Source organism: Papilio xuthus, unplaced genomic scaffold, assembly GCF_000836235.2.
Source record: "Papilio xuthus unplaced genomic scaffold, Pxut_1.1 DF826949.1, whole genome shotgun sequence".
NCBI lineage: Eukaryota > Metazoa > Arthropoda > Insecta > Lepidoptera > Papilionidae > Papilio > Papilio xuthus.
In genome coordinates, this window is record NW_013531700.1 from 549,301 (window position 1) to 568,274 (window position 18,974).

At 33.5% G+C, this 18,974-nt stretch overlaps 1 protein-coding gene across 2 annotated transcripts in view; it reads right to left on the reverse strand.

Moving 5' to 3' along the window:
• Positions 1-3,590: 3,590 nt before the first annotated feature.
• Positions 3,591-18,974, reverse strand: part of kek5 (leucine-rich repeat, immunoglobulin-like domain-containing kekkon 5 protein) — a 60,216-nt gene continuing 44,832 nt past the window's right edge. For both annotated transcript variants that reach the window (XM_013316205.1, XM_013316206.1), the window contains 2 exons: positions 5,876-7,319; positions 3,591-5,710 (listed from right to left, as the gene is read on the reverse strand). In XM_013316205.1, coding sequence (XP_013171659.1) covers positions 4,620-5,710; positions 5,876-7,319 — 2,535 coding nt within the window. In that variant the 3' untranslated portion in view covers positions 3,591-4,619. The remainder of the gene's footprint in view (positions 5,711-5,875; positions 7,320-18,974) is intronic.

Sequence of the window (18,974 nt, forward strand, 5' to 3'; positions counted from 1 at the left end):
CAACTAAAATAAGACATCTGGATAAATTCTTTCATCTACCCTCACTTATGTTAACACGATCGTTAATTTGAGTAACTGTATATCTTTGAATAGTTGTCAGCGGACGGAGATGTTTATTTAAGTTTTATTATTAAGTCTCTATCTACAATTTTAGTAAAGAAATGATAATCATCAGACTTACCGTGAGTTTTTGAGACCAATGTCACCGACAGTGATGATAATTTTATACAAGGGTTTATGTCTCAGAAGTCAACGGTCAAATGAAGAGTAGGTTTCATTACGATAGTGAATTGTCACGTAAGTAAACTTGTAAAAAATGGTGGTAATAGAACTAAAATAGTAATAATAAAATTAAATGTAAGAAAACAAAAGTTAAATTTACTTTTAATAGTAAAAAAGGGATTATTTGTAATCCGAAACCGACAAGGACGAATCTGTACTCAGAAGTACTTAAACAATAGCCTTCAATCCTTTGTTCTAAAAAATTTACACAGCTTAAAAGTGTAAACTTAAAAATGTTAAAAAGGGAATCGTCGAGTGTCGTTCATATAAAAAACACTTTTTTATTGAAAACAGTTCTCGAATTAACGGCTGTGAAAACAAAGGGGGCGCTGTTGCGCTTTAATGAGATTTTATAATTATTACAGAGTTAAGTGCGTGCAGGCGTTTCGGCTTAAGAGTTTTACGAGGATTTGTTGGGCTCCAAACTTGAAGAAATGAGAGTTGCAAGAATGTCTACTTTGACTCTGATATATTTAACTAGGGGCTGATTCAACGAATTATCGTGAGCTGAAGTTAAACAGACGTATTTATACTTTTACTTACGTATAAATTAGATATTTAAATACCCATCTTCTTTCTTCTAGAAATTGGAATAAAGCGTACCAACGAATTGGATGAAATTTAAGTTGTAACATTATTATACAAAACTAACGTCGCGATCTTTAGCATTTTTCTAGTTATATCAAAACTGCCTTACACCATACAAAATTAAACATATTTTTTATTATTTAAATTTTAGAGGTAGTGCGACAAGTGGTTATTACGCATTTGTTTCAGACTAACTCCCTTTGGATTACTGCGCTGAAGAAGTAACATATCTTACTAATATTATAAACGCGAATGTTTAGATTGATGAATAGATAGATATTTGTTAGAAGGTATCTCAAGTATGCATGGATGCTTACTGGAAGAACACATAGGCTACTTAAGTTTTTTTTTTTTTAATTCTGGGCGAACGGAGTCGAGAGCGACAGCAGGTTTTAGCAGCAATTTTGTGTATGTTGTGGTTGCTTAAAATATTTTATAGCACTTTCTGCAGTTATTCAGTAGCCAGGCTTGAGCTGAGTGCTTCAGATCCGTAACATTTTATGTGCACTTCTACTTTATAGATACGTTATTAAACTCTTAAGTGGCCATGTTACATACGTTGGTACTTTGTAACTTGAAGTTGAAACATCTAAACTTGGCAAAACTTAATATAAGTAAACAATTTTAGTTGCTATTTTTGGAACACACACAGCCACAGCCTAAACACTAGAATACCTGAAATCACTCTCAGATTTTTTGATCAGAGAAAACATTCTTTTGCAGTATGTTTGAACACCCTAATATTTATGTACTAAATTATTTTTTTGGTAAGCAAGGTTATTAAAGAATATACAGGCTGTTCAAAATTATAAATGTTATTCTATTTTGTTAGTTAGGGATGTAATTTTCTGCAGAAATTTGTGTAATTAAATATATTTTAGTACAGCAAGTAATTGTGATTCACTTTGGCGCGTTGCCAACAGGTCGAAGCTTTAAATAAATCATGCTAAGTTCAGCACCTGCACGCAGAGAGCAGCCTTTATGTTGCAGTTAAGCGTATACAGCATGTTACAAAATGAGAATTTAATTAATTTACTTTTTTTTGGTGATAAAGTATAATTTTGTTTAGTTTTGTTTTGAAACAAAATCCATTCGGTTTTTACTAGTTTTCATTTTTAAATTGAAAATTTGACGCAATCGAAAGATTCGAGTTGTGTCCACGTTCTTGGTTTTACAAACATATTTTCCTTTAATATGAGTTTTTATTAGCAAAATATTTATGAAAAATATATATTTTCTACGTTTTTTAACGACAATGAAACATGTTTTTACAGATGTTTGGGTGTAAATACATGATTTTTCGAAGTATTTATAAACCGAGAGCTAGTAAATAAAATATATTTTTCTTTATGTGTCTCTTTCAGTGAAATGATACATGTACATATCTTATCTTTGCTTCCTTTCGCTTTGTTGACGTGTTCGCAAACAACACGAACAAAATTCCATGAAGTATTGTGAAGCGTTGATACGCCTTCTAATTATTTAGGGTTTTACGATTTACAAGAAAAAAATAAAGATCAAAGTAGATGTATTTCAAGAAGAGTATTAAATATTCCATAAGAAATGTGTAATATAAAAAAAATTGAGTCAATTTTTATTTTTGCAGAAAAAATTGTTTTAAGGAAAATTTATAACATATTGTTTTATTCTTTAGGTAAAGTTAAGATGAAGAAAACAATATATTTTACTGAAATATAGCTTTAATCAGTTTTTAATAATATGTTTGTATGTACATAGCACTTAAAGACTACATAAAAAACTGGATGTCTACAGTAAAATTGTAAAATACCATACATTTGGGAGCGTCCATAAATTACGTGAGGTGTTAAAGGGGAGGGGGTCGAGTTAAATCTCATCTCATCTTACGTTGAAGAGAGGGGGTTCTCGGCAAATATCACGCAATTTTTTTTCTGATTAAACAAAAAAAAAAAGAGCACGAAGCAATTTTTCTTTTTACAATAACAATCCAACGAGTTTATGTAAGAAACTCACATTTTGAAAAATCTAACGTGAGATTGGGGGTTAGGGGAGAGGGTTAAATAAAATCTCACGACATCACACCAGGGGGTGAGGGAGGGGCAGAAAATAAAAAAAAAACAACTCACAAAATTTATGGACGCCCTATTTTCGATAATGTAGACGTGAAATAAAAATGAACCAATAATAAAGTTCAATTTATCGTTATTTGTAAAAACATAAACAAGTTAGTTAAAAAAAAGTGATAAAAGTTTCTCATTAAAATGAATCATACTGTATATCTAAATATTGATATAGTTAAAATGATCACTTCATTGATTTTCTTAATACGTATTGTAATTTGTGCAAGCAATTACAGGGTGATATTGTAAATTAATGATAAAAAAGAAAAAATATTAAAAAAAAATTAGCACCAGCACAAGTCTTATAAAAAATCCTTGTATTCGACTTGTGCTAATAAATATTACTAGATTTTTTTCTTTATAATTTCATTTATCTCTATTTTGCTAAATAATGATATCGTTTCATAAATTGTTAGCTTTTAAAAATCAATAATTGATAAAATACACAAACTAAATAAGATTTAAAGAAAAATTTACAATTCCTATATTATATCGTCAAATATGTGACTTAGAGTGGGTTTCTGAGACCAAAATCTTTGTATGAAATATAAAGTCACTCCAGTCGTTAGAATCATTATGTTTTAAACAGAGATTTTAGTTTTCATAAACCCACGGTTTTTACAGAATTTTAAAACAATAGTTGTCATTTTAGGAACTATATTTACTATTGGAATTACACACAAAATCCAGTTATCAAGTTTCCAATACATATAGAAACAAAACTAAATAAACATTTAATTTGTTTATCCAATAAAATACGTCGATCATATTATAATGTTGAACGCACTGACGAAAACATTCACATAAAGATGTCCTTTCTCACAGAAAAGTGAGATCGCAACATGTTTTGTGTTAATATTTAGCCAGTGCGAACTCATAAGTAAACATACATCTGAATATTATTTCGTAAAATAAACCGTTGGGCGTAAATAACTAAAATAATATTAACTTAGAAGAAATGAAGTTAAACATTCTAGTATGGGATGAATGGAAACCACACGTATTGCAAATTTTATAATTGCCAAATATTAAAATTATTGATTTAAAATTAGAAATATCATTTTTAAATTTCATACTTTCAAACTGGTACATGAGATCATTTTTGTTTGCAACAAGTGTGATTTTATTTGAAGAATAAATGAGGAACGCTTTTAGTGAACTATTGACGTCATCAATAGTGCCAAAGCGATTAACATTTTCAGTCTTCCAAATAACTATCTAGCGTTTAAACAAACTAGTATCACTATAAATATAATGCCAAAACTTTTAATATGCTGATATCGGGAATGTCATGAATCAATTTCATATCAGTCTTGGAAATGAAGTTATTGATGTAACTGGCAAGTTATAAACTACCCTCACTCTGCCTTAAATCAGTACCACAAAAGAATAAATACTTAAACGTAACACAAGATTTACAATGTCAAACTGTTCTGGCATGTAACACTACGTTAACTTACATTAAAACTTCCAAATGGTCCGTAATATTTTACGCAATAGTAAAAAATCTAGCACAAGATTTATGTACACGAGCACCGCAAAACAAATTATCCGATTGCACTTTTCTCAGTTCATTGATATCACTGCACTGACGTAATTACTAAAAGCTCATTGGCACTTGGTAGTCCGTATTCCTCTTTAGGCACATCACTAAACCTCCGTGCCATCTTCTCCTTCATCTTCAAACAAAGGTTCGTTGGAATTTACTTCGGCTGTAGGCTTTTTCTTAGGTTTAGGAGGTGGTCTCGGTGGAATTTTTCCACTTCTACCCAAAGTCCCAGATTGATTCAATGATACGTTACTCTCATTCTTTCTCGTATCGTCTTTAGACGGTGAGCTAGGGTCTTCTTTGCTGTCCGTTCGAATGTTCTTCCGCAATGAACCAGTTTCAGGTTTTCCTTTACGGCTTAATGTGTTACTTTCGGAATTATGCGATGGACTTTCAAAATTTCTATTGTCTGAATTAGAAAACAAGGCCTTTCTCGGTTCAGGTTGTGGGGTAGAAGTACTCTTTGCTGTCCAACTCATTCTTTGATTGACAGGTTCCTGAGGCCCTGGTGTAGATAATTGAGTAGACAATTGCGAGCTGATACTATTTCTGTTGGGAATGAAAGCAGGCGGCACGGGCGAAGGTGCAGGCTCCTGTTCTTCAATGGGTGCGTAATACAATTGATGTGGGCTCGGGAAAGCTGTCGGTGTTGCTGGCAAAGGCCTGTTCCTCATAGGAGAAAACTGTTGTTCCAATCCAGCCTTGTTTAAAGAGAGTACTGAACTCCCGTCTGCTGTTGTTCTTAATCCAAGATTATCGTATAAAGGTTCTTGGGCCTCGGTGCTCGGGAGGATTTGCGTGCTGGCTGTGCTCGACCAGCTTGGTACTCTTGGTCTTCTCGGTATAGTGACGTATCCTTGACGGGGTGGAATATTTGGAGGCGTAATGGGTGCTGTGAATGGCGACTGAGAACGGGAGTAAGGTAACGTTCTAAACAGATTTTGGTTAGTTGCCACGCCATATATTGGCGAATGTATGGGACTAACAGGATTGATTTGCAACCTGCTTGTGTCAGGCACAGTGGAAGCGTTGCTAGCCGCCGGGGATATCTGTGCCGCTCTTGCTGGGAAAGAGAGCAGGTCAGGTGGATATGCTCGACCATCAGTACGACCGTATTCCACATTGAGAGCATCTTGAGATCGCTTTGTTTGTTGTTCGAAATCTAGCGACCGTTTTTCATCGTCGTTGTGAGCTGCAAAGAATAAAACATGTATTAGTTTGTATGTTGAAAAAGTCTTCTTAAATTTTCTTGCAAAATGAAATATTTATGTTTGATAATTACTCAAATTCCAAGTTACTGTTTTTTACTTATGACAACTTTAAAACATTAACTGAACATAAATAAAAAAAATCTTACCGAAAACAGAATCATTATCCAAAAGCGTTTTATTAAGTTCTGACATCTCTGTGGCGCCATTTGTAATGGTGGGCGGCATATCATACCTTCTTGGTGGTTTTGTCACTGGGTTAACTGCTGTAATCAAACTTTTCTCCATTTCTGGGATAACTGAACCTTCTATTAATGCTTCCCCATTAGATGCATCTCCTTTCTTCTTTTCTGAACTTCTTCTACGACAGCAGCAATAGCAGATAATCACTAAGAGTATCAATAGAATAGCTGCTGCACATGAAACTCCAACTAATACTGGTAACATATTGTTATCCATACCAGGTGGGACTATGATTCCTGGCGTTGTAGGTGCAATATTTAAAATTAGGCTTTGTTCCTCTACACCACCAGGGTTCTTGGCTACACATAAATATTCACCATTATCAGTAGTACCAACGTCGATAATTGTTAAGTTGACCCACTTACTGTTCTCTGAATTACTCTGCGTAATAAGGTACTTTACTTCACCTTGATATCTGTAAGTTCCGTCGATAATTTGGGCATTCAATACCCAATTTACCTCGGGCAATGGATTGCCATCAACCTGACAGGAAAGTGTAACATTTGTATCTGAAGAGCGTAAAGTAGTTTTCGTTGTGGGATAGACAATGCTTGGCCGGCAAGCAAAGTCACTGGAATCCAGTTCTTTCCACAGTTTGCCGTGAACTTTAGGCGGTTCACTACATGCTATAGGCGAGGTGTATAAATTTTTACTGATGACCCAATTCCGGAACGGTTGTAGATAGCAATCGCATCGCCATGGGTTATCGTGGATGTCCAAATTCGATAAAGGTAATGAATTTATAGTATCCAATTTCATGTGCTCCAACTTGTTACCGTCGAGTCGCAGGATATTTAATTTGGGTAAGTTCATGAAAGTTTTCAATCCCAGTTGAACAATTCGATTATTACTTAAATCGACTTTCTGTAAGAAGGGAAGATTATTGAATAATCCGTCTTCTAACTTCTCTATTTGATTGTCGTTGAGTAATATCCATCTTATTTTCGCTGTCTCTCTGAAAGTTTCCGGGTGTAATGTTTTTAAATCGTTTTTAGATAAATCTAATTCGATCATAATAGCGAGACCGCTGAGTCCATTTTTGTGTATCGTTATAAGTTTACATTCTCTTAATATTAGTTTCTTTAGATTTATCAGTCGGACGTCTTCGAATGCGTGTCTCGTTATTTCGTATAATTCGTTGCCTGTTAGGTCGAGAATTTGTATTTCTGCGCTGAGAGTCTTGGGTATGTCGTGAAAGTTGGCCTCTGAACAGTCAGCCTGTTTGTTGCCGCTGGCCCACACACATTTGCACTCCTGTGGACAGTTCGCAGTGAAGTCAGCTGCCGCGGACAACAGGAAACACAATATCAATATTGATATCTTTTTCGCTTCCATTTTTGCAGCCAGTATCTGTAACAAATGAAAGTAATTTAATAAACTGTTAGATAATAATGCAATTCTTATTTTAAATTTTCAAACGATTCTTAAATAGTAAACATAGTATTTGATGCAATGTTCTTTACATTTTTTTTAATATAATAGGTGGAATGAAAGCAGCGTATTTTATTAAATAGTATTTAGATGTTAACACGTGTCTTACAGAACCATAAAAATCAACCGCAGTATTTTCTTAGAGAGTTGTTAACCTGGTTATAAATGTAAATTATAAACAGTCGAGGGAGGCAACCGCGTCTGTAACATCTTGATAGTTTTATGAAGTGTTGCTTTGTTAATTTATTGCCTATAGCGCTTTAAGTGCTTTATTTGAGTTTCATAATCTTTTCGGTTTACTACAAGTTAGTTGTAGTAATACTGAATTATTTACATCTTACTGACACACTTAGTGTCGCTAAGTACGACTCTCGGTATATATATTTTATACTAAGTCTACAGATGACTAAAATATTTAAATAACTTATATAAATGCGAATGTTTCGATAGATTAATGGATGTTTGTTAGAAATTTGGAAATAACCTGGAAGAACACATAGGCTACTAATTAAGTTTTTTTAATTCCACGCAGACGGAATCACGGGCGTCATCTAATGAACATTATAATAAAGTCGAAGTCAGCGGACCTATATAAAGATAAATTAGTACCATTACGGCACAAATTTTAGTAAAAGTTCTTTTAAAATATAACAATGTCCAATGCGAATAAAAACTGAGTTGTATGACTCAGTGATCAGTACTTATAAAAGGTTAGAACTTTTATTGACACAATGAGTTGGAAGGAAAGAAATTAGTTGGACATAACGTGGACAGGCCGCTGAAAAAAATATAAGCTTATCCTTCATAATGAAAGCCAACAGTACGTGTTTTTCATTAACCTAACAAGATCCCGAACGTGCTATACATATCAATGTATAGTAATTTAAGTATAGAATTTTTGTTGAGAAATAAAACGGATTCAGGTGTTAGAGTAAACCTATTAGGTTTCTGAATCTCGATTAATACAAGTACAAAGTTTAGAAATCTTAAGATAGCATCTGGTTTGTCTCTTGATAGTTTGCTGCCAACTTTATATGTAAAATAGGTAATCGTCTTGGCAAAGTAATTTCCATTATCCATGTCATTCGTGGAAAAGACAAATGTGTACAACACGTATAAAGTCGCGTGGTTATTTCTGACTTTTTACTAGTGTTAAAACTATTCTAATGTTTCTTTGTCTCTGTCATCAGTAATATTGTTTTATCTTCTGCTCTCTACTTCGGAACAGCTTACACAACCCATCCATACTTTTTCTTCGTCGTATTTATAAGAATTATGATAATTGTCAGGTCCATACATTTCTAACATATATCAGATTAGTTGCGGCCGAGTTAAATGAATCAATTCTCAGTGATTGCTGCACGTTCTAATATAAATTGCTTTATTACAAAACTTATTTATTCGTAGCTTTATTGAGTTTAAGATTGAGTCGGAAATATATTACTTAAATCAGGACATAAATCTCGTGACCTTGAAAAATTCGATTTCCTGGTAATACTTTGCTTTAAGTCACGGGAGGTTTTATTGTGAATTACTTTCTTAAGGAAACAGATTTACTTGCATGTGCTTGATTTCGAAACATACTGCGCTGTTAAAATATTTGTATTTAAAATTAACATCTCTTTTGTTTCCAAACGAAAGAAAGGGATGTCAATAGGTTTGTACATTTCGCTATCGTAACTTCCGTGAGTTTTAAGCATCTTTTATTAATTAAGCATTTAAGAGATTTTAAGTGTTAAACCTACAAATACCACATAGATATCGTGTGTTAAACTCAGTTGAAGACCACAAATTAGGGCAAATATTAACAGATGTTAATGATGTTAAAGGGCCTGAGGATAATTGACATAATATGACGTTCAACTAATTGTTGCGTCAAAGGGATTATCCTATCAGGAAACGAACGTCGTTTCTTGACCCTATTTATAAGACCGATATTTTATAAACAAAACAGATATATTCAACAACAATAATACAACTCACGCCCGTATCCCAAAGAGGTAGACAGACATCTAGACATCTATTAACTAGGGAAAAACTCTCTCGTTTCTTCCGCATTTATAAATTCCCTGAGTGAAGACTTCTCTTACTTAACCTATAATAAGATTTCCCGCTTTATGATGGGGTCTCGATGAATATTTTTTTATATTATTTAACATTAAAAAAGTGTGCCAACAATAATCGTACTGTCCTTGTCCGTCTGACCGCATCTGAAGGCTTTGTTTACGAAGGCTTTCAAGGTCCGCAGGCTTAATGGGCATGTTTATCTTTTTCTTTAATATTATAAGCAAACAAGTTTCTCTGTTTCTATAACATTTTTTGCAAAATATTATTATATATTATTTTTTTTTAATCTATCTACTTTATTTTTAAAAGAGTTTTGATTGAGTTTTGTTTTTTGCGAGATTGATGCGGTGTTTGAGAGAAATGTTATAGATTAAACAAAAATATAGTCCCCGTTTTTTAAAAAAAATATATGAATATCCTTTTGACATAGACTTGAGTATTGAGTATTAAATAAAAAATGTTATGTCATAATTATATTCTCCGTCTGAAAATCTGTAATTTCTACCTATATTTATGGGTTATTATTGTCGGTTCTATTGTTGTAAAATTGTGTAGTTTCATATCGCTATTGAAAAAAAGAGAAATTAATAATTTTACAACATTCAATGAAAATAATTTATAAAACGGAAATATAGTTTTTTCCCGTACGTACTATACATTGTTATTATTCCCAAACCGACATTGATTCTGACCTTTTGTGTGATTATATCGTAAATGGAAAGGTGAAGGGAACGCGACGAGGGATTTGTTTGGTCAAAATTATTACTATACGGTTATTTTCATATAGAAATACGCAACTTAAACGTATCAACAACATATTTTGTCGCACAGAGATTCGTTAAGTCACTAAGGTTCTTCCTTATAATAGATTTAGTAAGAAACATTTCCACTAAGCTATTGTTAAGGTAAATTAAACAATCGAGTGAGACAGTTATATAGTTTTGATATCTATCTCTTTCTAATTGTACTGTAAAGATTTTGTGTGATTATTGCTGTCTCTGTCTAACTCTATAGTAATAATAGAGACAAAAGGTTTAGTTTAAGTTGTAAAAATGTTAGGTAAATGCTGGCGCTTTGCAAGTGAACGTGTGAAATCCATCAAGATTTTCTCGAATAAAAATAGATAGTATAACGTGGCTGTGAATACTAAAAAGCTAGGAACGAAGAGGACGTGGACGAAAACGAATTAGTTTAGTTTTTTTTGATAGCGAAAAGTTAGTGATTTACTTGTGAATTACTATGCCAAAGACATGTTACTTTGTTAGTCAGAATAAAAGAGGACTTATGTGAAGACTGTCTGCTGATTAAAAAAAAATAGTTGCCTATGTGTTCTTTCAGGCTATGTTCTACATCTATGCCAATTTGAGATACATACAGTCGTTCTGGAGATACCTTCTAACAAACATCCATACAAAACATCGCATTTATAATATTAGAAAGAGTTCGTCAGTGTGTACTCGTTTTTAGAGAAGCTATATTGATTCATATAAGTAAACTTAACATACTGCGTATAAATATGCTACTATGACGTCACCAACTATAGGTATCACTTTAGCATACACAGGCTACCAATTTTTTACTATCTCATAACATGTTAGTGTTGTTTTTATTACGTTTTTTGTATGAGTCAAACTGCATTACCGCTAATCTTACATCAAAGTAAACACATATAAAGTGGTAAGCACATCTATGAGTAACGACTGGAAGCGCTAAGTGCTCCCCCTAGTGGAGGGAGTGATAATTAATGATTCACCCGTACAAGTAACGCAGAGATTTAGTGGTACGTTAAAATTGTGTAAGATTTGAACTTGTTAGTGGCTGGATGCTAATATTATGGATACGATGTTTGGTGATTTGATATACTAATATGATAATGATTAAATTATACAAATATGAAATATAATATACATACTTTTAAAAGCACTTTTTACTCGTAATATGATTTTGTAAAACGCCTACTTAAAGAGCTCAAATCTAGGGCTGGGTAAAGACGGCGCGGGATTAAGGAAAGCGAAGACTTTATTGAAGGTCAAGGCTTGCTTGGTTCGCTGCGTCACACTGGTTAGTTATTTTACTTTAAGATTCAATTAACAATTGGTTAAAAATCATATGAGGTTTATCTTACTCTATTATAAAAGATATGAACACAACACGTTGAATGTGAAATTACGACAAATAGAAAGCATTGCACGGAAAGTTTGTCTGTTATAAAACAGAGCAAGTTATTATCAAACTTGCACAAACAATTCTACTTAGCGTAATAACGCTTAAACCTCTTTTGCACTAAGGAAGTAGCCGCGCGAATACTCTTACTATAAGCAGTAGTAGTACTATTATGGCGGACGCGTCTGGGATTGTCTTATTACTGATAGCAATAGCGCGGTTAGTCTGTTAGTGAAATAAGGGTTTAAGGTGGGGCGTTCATTCACAAATTAGTGTACGTTGCGTTCATTAAGAACTTCCGATCTACTGACCTACTAAGAGAGCAAACAGTTTTGTTGTAGTAACTGGGCCGATTGGCAGCAATTAGTGTTTGAAATATTATACCGATTACAATTATTAACAATCAAACTCGACTTCTAAAGATGAGAAATACACTTATGTTTAGTGATGTTCGTAGTATCTTATCAATTATCGATATTTAACCTAAATTTACTTTGACATTTAAAACGCAAAGAAATCCTTTCAGGAATTAAATTCATATATGCAACGAAAAGAGTTAGGTACTTGTCTTTTGAGATCTCTTAAAATGTAACAATTTTCGTCGAATGATTCAAAACGTGTCCCTTATCTTATAAAAACTTAAAATCTCGCTAACTTTTTTGGTATGAGATGTCAAACAAGAGTTAATCATCACCAAAATAGCAAAGTAACTACTGCTTATAGACATTAGCATTCAAACATTTGTTAATAAAGATATTTTGGTAGTGGCAGTAAAAGTCATAGATGGTCTCTCTTAACGTTAAAACTTATACTATGAATATTTTATATTCTGTATAATTTTAATGAAAACTTAATGCCAAAACGTCGCAGATTTTGCTAATAAGTATATTCATTATACGAAATTAGCTCTTAGAACATTGTAATAAAGTTGGTTATTGTCTAGTTTGTGTTACGACTATTTTAACGACATAGAGGGACTTCCGGTCGCGCGTGTTAATTACCATTGCCCTTAATTATTTCATTGTTTTATTTGGGTTATATAAGTTTGTTTTATTAATTAGTGGCCAGTCATAATAGAGGTCAGAGCATATATTTTACATATGTATACTTTTTTGTTTAAATAACACTGGACATTATGAATAAAAACATCGACGCTTAAATATTCGATGAGATAAACAGTGCATTAATTTCTTTTGCACGAATGGGTAATGATTTGGAAGTAATTCTCATTTCACTTCTCCTTACCACTATTTCCGTACAACGAAAGGACGGGAACCTCCTTCAGGTAAATTTGGCTAAAATGGAATAAAAAAAACACAAAAATCTAACTTAAAAAAAATAAACAAATAACTTGAAAGTAAATAAACTAACCAAATACATTGCAAAATAAATCGAAGATATCCAAATCACGATAATTCCGATCAAAAGAATTCGAACCTAGAAAAAAATAAACGCCTCAGTTATTCATCCCTCTCTCACAAAAGTGTTCCCTTTGTCATTCAAATCCCGTATCGGATCCACGAAAAATTTGCTCGGCTTAATATTTTAGCGAGTAACTTGAAAACGACCCATTGGATTCCAATAGAACGCTTTTTTAACTCATATGAATTACGATTAGAAATACGAGTTAGTATTATAGGAGATAATAAGTTTTCTAAAATAAATAAATATATATGCGAAAGTTAAAATGGATGTATGGATGAGAGGTTTCCACAGAACTGCTTAACGAATCTTGGTGTAAATTGTCAAAGATGTAGAACACCGTGTATAAGAACACACAGGCTACTAATTAAGTTTATTCTTTACCCCGCGCGGACAGAGTCGCGGGCGTCAGCTAGTAGTAAATGAGCCATTGACTGTATGCAAGATTCATAAATCTATGTTATTTCAGAAATTGGGTAAATTGATAGCGTTAAATAAAACATGAGCCTGTCGTCGCAACGTCCGCGAACTTCCACGTGCCGTAAATTCGCAAATTGCCTTTATCCTGTGTCAGGAAATGACCGCAACGCGCGTCCGTTGACCGTCACTAATTGGTAATTATTTTTAAAGATTAACACGTGTGACAACCCTATTTTCTATTACTAATTGATAATTATTTTTAAAACGGCTCAAACATCTTGGTTGGCAACCCTATATTGCTAGTTACATTTTCAAATACTCGATAAATTTTAAAACACATTGATGCGACAACCCTAGTTTTTATCATAAAAATTAGTTCAGTATTTGTTTTAATTTGGCAGCCCTGTTTAGTACATTACATTAAACAATTTACTTTAAATTGAAATCACGTTCGTAAAAATTATTAGATTTTATATATTTTAAACGATTGTCTCAGTATCTAAAATGTAAGCCCTCAATTTATTTTCTACCAACTTAATAAAAAAATAAAGTTTGTTGTGTTTGTACCGCACGCACATAAATTCTACTCCGACTCGACTGCATAAATAAAAATAACATAAGCGTCAATGAAAATAAATTAAATGCGCTTACATTCCGAGACGTTGCCATTTTGAATGATTTTAGACTTTATAACAAAGACGTTAGAATTCAAAGCCACAACATTAATCAAAATACTGCTCTGTAAAATATATGAATGAAATGACGTCATCCTGTCGTTCATGCGCTATTTTTTTATTTTAATTTTCAAGGTTTTTTGTGATGAATTTATTTTTTGACTACATTTATTTATACTTTAGCTTGTAAATGCCAAATCAATGACTACTATAATAATGAGGGAAGATTTTTTATTTTTGTATGTAACGAATTCACTCAAAAACTACTGGTCCGATTTCAAAAATTCTTATGCCATTAGAAAGCTATATTATTACTGAGTAATCAAGGCTAAATTAATTACTAGAATTATAATTCCGCGCGGTCGAAGTCGTGGACAAAAGTATGTAAAATATAAATTAATAAATTTAATATTCAGGAAGCGTTAACGTTATTTATTTATGTTTTTTTATAACAGAAGGGGCAAACGAGCAGCGGATACACCGAGGTGTTCAACGACGCCCATGGACATCAGCAATACCAGAGGAACCGCAGTTGCGTTGCCGGCCTTTTAGGTGGTGATAAGCTCGCTTCTTAAAGGACCTTAAGTAGTAGCGGTGAACTACTCGGACTAAATTTACTTTTTTTTTATTTATGTCATTTATTTCGTTCAAACCAGTGTACAAAGTTTCTTTTAAAACATTATCGTGAAGCTTGAATCTTAACAACACATATGTAATCAAACGTAGATTACTTTAACAAAACCATCTGCTTTGGCTCCGCACGTTCGTTGTCTATATTTCAATAGTGTTCGTGTATTGTATCAATCATCCGTCAAACCATTGCCTCATCTGCTCTGTGATTTGTTCAATTTATTTTTATAGCTCGGTTCAACGCCTCTGTTAGTTCGTTACTCTGTATCGATGAGTACAATTCTAGTAAATATCTTTGTGTTTGTTTCTATAGATTTAATGTCCGATGGTAAACTTCATGAAGTATAGGCAATATCTTCAATGTATGAACGTTTTTAAAATAATTATTAAAAACAGCGCGTCCCTGTATAAATGAAAATATGAAAAAAATTCATTTAAAAAAGGCTTGAAAGCGATGTTAATACATTTTGTATACGACCCTGGTCATGGGAATCTCGGAAATGTCAATTAAACGTCCGACCAAAGGCCTTAATTACGTGGCCACATCAATCAGCTGTGGTGGGGGGATGGCCGGGACTTTCCGGGAACATTTGCTCGGTTGTCTTTAATAGTTTTGTTTGACCATTGTTAAGCAACTTGTATGTCTTGTGAATATTTTTTATGGTTAGTTTCCAGTGCTGAAACACGTGTAAGAGAACATATTGCCGTTGTTATTATTTTCTTTAAAAAAGACAGAGATAACAAATGTTTTTGTTTAATTGAAAACACTTCAGGATATCGTTGTTTCACATTATTTAACGTAACAGTAAGGGAACATACCCATACTACGTGACATATTTTTTTGTTTTTTCTAAGTTTTTTTAAGACTTACTAGGCATACTTAAATTACTAGTGAATAATGTATTATGAAAAAGAACAACTAACGACTACGTCACAAAAACCTGAGCCACCCCCCCCTCCTCTCTCCGCTCGCTCCTGTGACTGACACTCCGCTAACCCCCCCCCCCCCTAAACGGGTCACGTAGTATGGGTTGGTTCCCTAACCACATAACTCTGAGTGATTTTATTGTTTAAACGGCCTTGAAATTATAACATGTCATTAGGTATGTTCTAAATATGTATGTGTTTGATGAATGGAATTGCGGTTTTAAACAAACAATAATACAATAGGCTGATAGTTTTATGATTCACAATTTGTAACACATTCAGATTGCTTAATGCAGAAACTGGAGTATGTTAAACGGTTTATTAATTGGATGGGTTATTGCAATAAGGTCAAATTATACGCAACTACAGACATAGATTATGCATTTCAGTATAGTATTCACAATTCTGTACCTCTCAGAGGCGTCTTTACTTAACAAAATATTTTGGAAAATAATATAAAGATATACCAAAACTTTTTTTTTTTTATATCATAAGGTCAAACGAGCGGACGGCCACCTGAAATCGCTGAAATAGCGAAGTGACTGTTGCCCATAGATATACGCAATTGCATATGCGTTGCCTACCTTTAATAGACAGAAGAATTGCACAGAAAGATTTTTTTTTCCCTTTCCATGCTTCCTCTCACTTGGGATGTCCACTTCCACTTCCACTTCCCATCCTTTCCTTATAAGAAAATGTGTGGGAAGGAAAATAGAATTAAATTAGGCCTCCGGGACGCTTACTTTTTCAGGTAACTTACAGCATCTTTGTAATAATATTAGATGGCAATAAATATAACGCATTAGTTTAATAGAGTACCGGGCATACGGGACATGAGTCGTAAATATTTATGAGCGTTGATATAACATTTATAATGTGGTTATGAAAACGGCAGTATGCTATGTTGTGTATATCCCTAGTGGCGTATTTAATTCCTTTATTGATCATGGTTGCTACGCAAAGAGTTGCTGGTAAAGGAGTTAAGAATTAAATTTGTAATCGTCATGTCCTGGGTTTAATCCCCGTCATGTACCAGTTTTTGTACCATAAACAATTTGGATTATTGTATAACATTCAAAACTTATGATCTAGGCAAATGAGCCTAGATTATTACATAAGTAGGAAACAGCTTTCTAAAGTCCAGTCTGACGTTATGCGTTCATTACCCGCTTTGCGAGGCGTGAAGCACCGAGAGCTAGCATGTTCAATTATCTACACTTTACAATTCGCTTTCTATATCTATTCATGAATTATAATAAAATAACTTTCACCAGGTTCGTCTGGAACAAATTAGAAATGAGAAACACTAGCTTAAGTACCTAATATGCATTAACCAAATTATGGTTATGGAAAACTGAACGTATGTATCATAGTTTTCAAATATCTTGGCGGCTCTAAACTTTTGCGAGTCACTGCGCATAACACAATTTTAAGTGTAGAGGGCGTAGCGAGATGCGGGGGGAGGGCACTGCGCAGCACGCCTATGATATTTGAACGCTAGGATATTTGAAAAGCTGTACACAGGCTTAAAAAAAAGATGAAAAAAAAACTTGACAATTCAATCAACATAAAAAAGTCAGTTTGCGTAACAATAAAACAAATTTGTATTTATTTGGAGCAAATATTGAGTTTCGTTTAGTCGATTTGATTTGTATCTCGTATATCGGATTACAATTTATAAGTAATACAAACACCTACGGAGTTGATTCGGCAAACATTGTCTCAGATTTCAATCGCTTTTTGTTTGACTAATGAATAATTTGACACAATTGTATCATCATCATCATCGGCTCGGAGCCTACCCTAAGTTAAGGGTGATTAGGCTATAGTTAACCACGCTGGCCAAGAGTGGGTTGATTGACTTCACACATATCTTTGAATTTCTACTCAGATATGTGCAGGTTGCATCACGATGTTTTCCTTCACCGTGAAAACGTATGATAAATGTACATATGTAAATCGGAAATCGAAATACACATTGGTACATGGCGGGATTCGAACCCAGGACCTGCAGATTGCAAGTCAAGCGTTAGACCACTGAGCCACCGACGCTCCAATTGTATCAAATAAAGAATAATCGGCTGTACATGTATAACTTGTGCCTGCCCACTATTGGACTGACTTTCCCAATGCCTACTTAATTCGGTCCTACGCCGTAAGCACTAAGTCATCGGTTCAATTACCTTGACCCTCATTAGAGAAAAATGTACGTTGATGATGAATAAAAGGAATAACAATATGTTTTATATACATGTTTCTGCAGTGGAAACACAGCGTAAGAATTAATAAAGTGAAACTAGGACATCACTGAAGTTGCGGAAGATATACAGCTGACTCATAGTTTAATAAAATAATTCCACTGATGCAAGTGACTATAAAAACAACGTATATTTTACGACGTTAATTCAATCAGTTCAGTTCTACTAAAATGTAGGTATATTGACAAAGTAATCTTATACAAAGTACAGTCGCAAACACTAATCAAATTAATTTTATAATTCAATACTAAATGGTTATATGAAGTTTGTTACGGACTCAATTCCTTTGTGTTTTTGTTTTAATATACCTTTAACAATAAGAATAACAAAAGTTAAAATTCATGTTCAAATTACAACTATCGAAAACCAACGAACTTGAAATAAAAATGATTTAACAGGAGCGATATCCTGAGATATCATATGTACTTAAAAACGTACTGGTGATTTGAGACATGCTCTTTTTAAGTAAATATATAAATCTGGACGTACGTAATTAGTACAATCAGAGATTATAACGAAAATTTTACACGCCTGAGTGTCAAGTTTTAATGTAGACGACTGTACGTGTTTGTGATATTTAATTAAAACATATTTACTTTTTAATTAACCCCGCACTTACTGACCCGTGTACTTACAGATTATGCTTAACAAATATGGATATAATTCTTGACTTACACTTTCCACTGGGAATTTTCCATTTGATTTAAATTTTAAGGCTATAAAGAACAAGGTAATCCATTGCCCGTTTTAACACGACTAGCGCCCTGGGCGAGATTTCTACAACCTTTTTAACCATGCCTGTAAGAGGTGCAATACGGTTATGTGAGCCGTGTTATTCGTAGACCTCTGGCACCCCTATCTGTCCAGGCCTTGGGCGGTCGCCTAAAAGCGCCAACCCTAAAGCCAGCACCTGCCTGTAATCGACGAATAAATTACGAATGTAGGAGATAGAACTTTTACCGATATGGTTCCATCGTAAATCTTATTTTAGTAATGTAATCCGTAATATATAT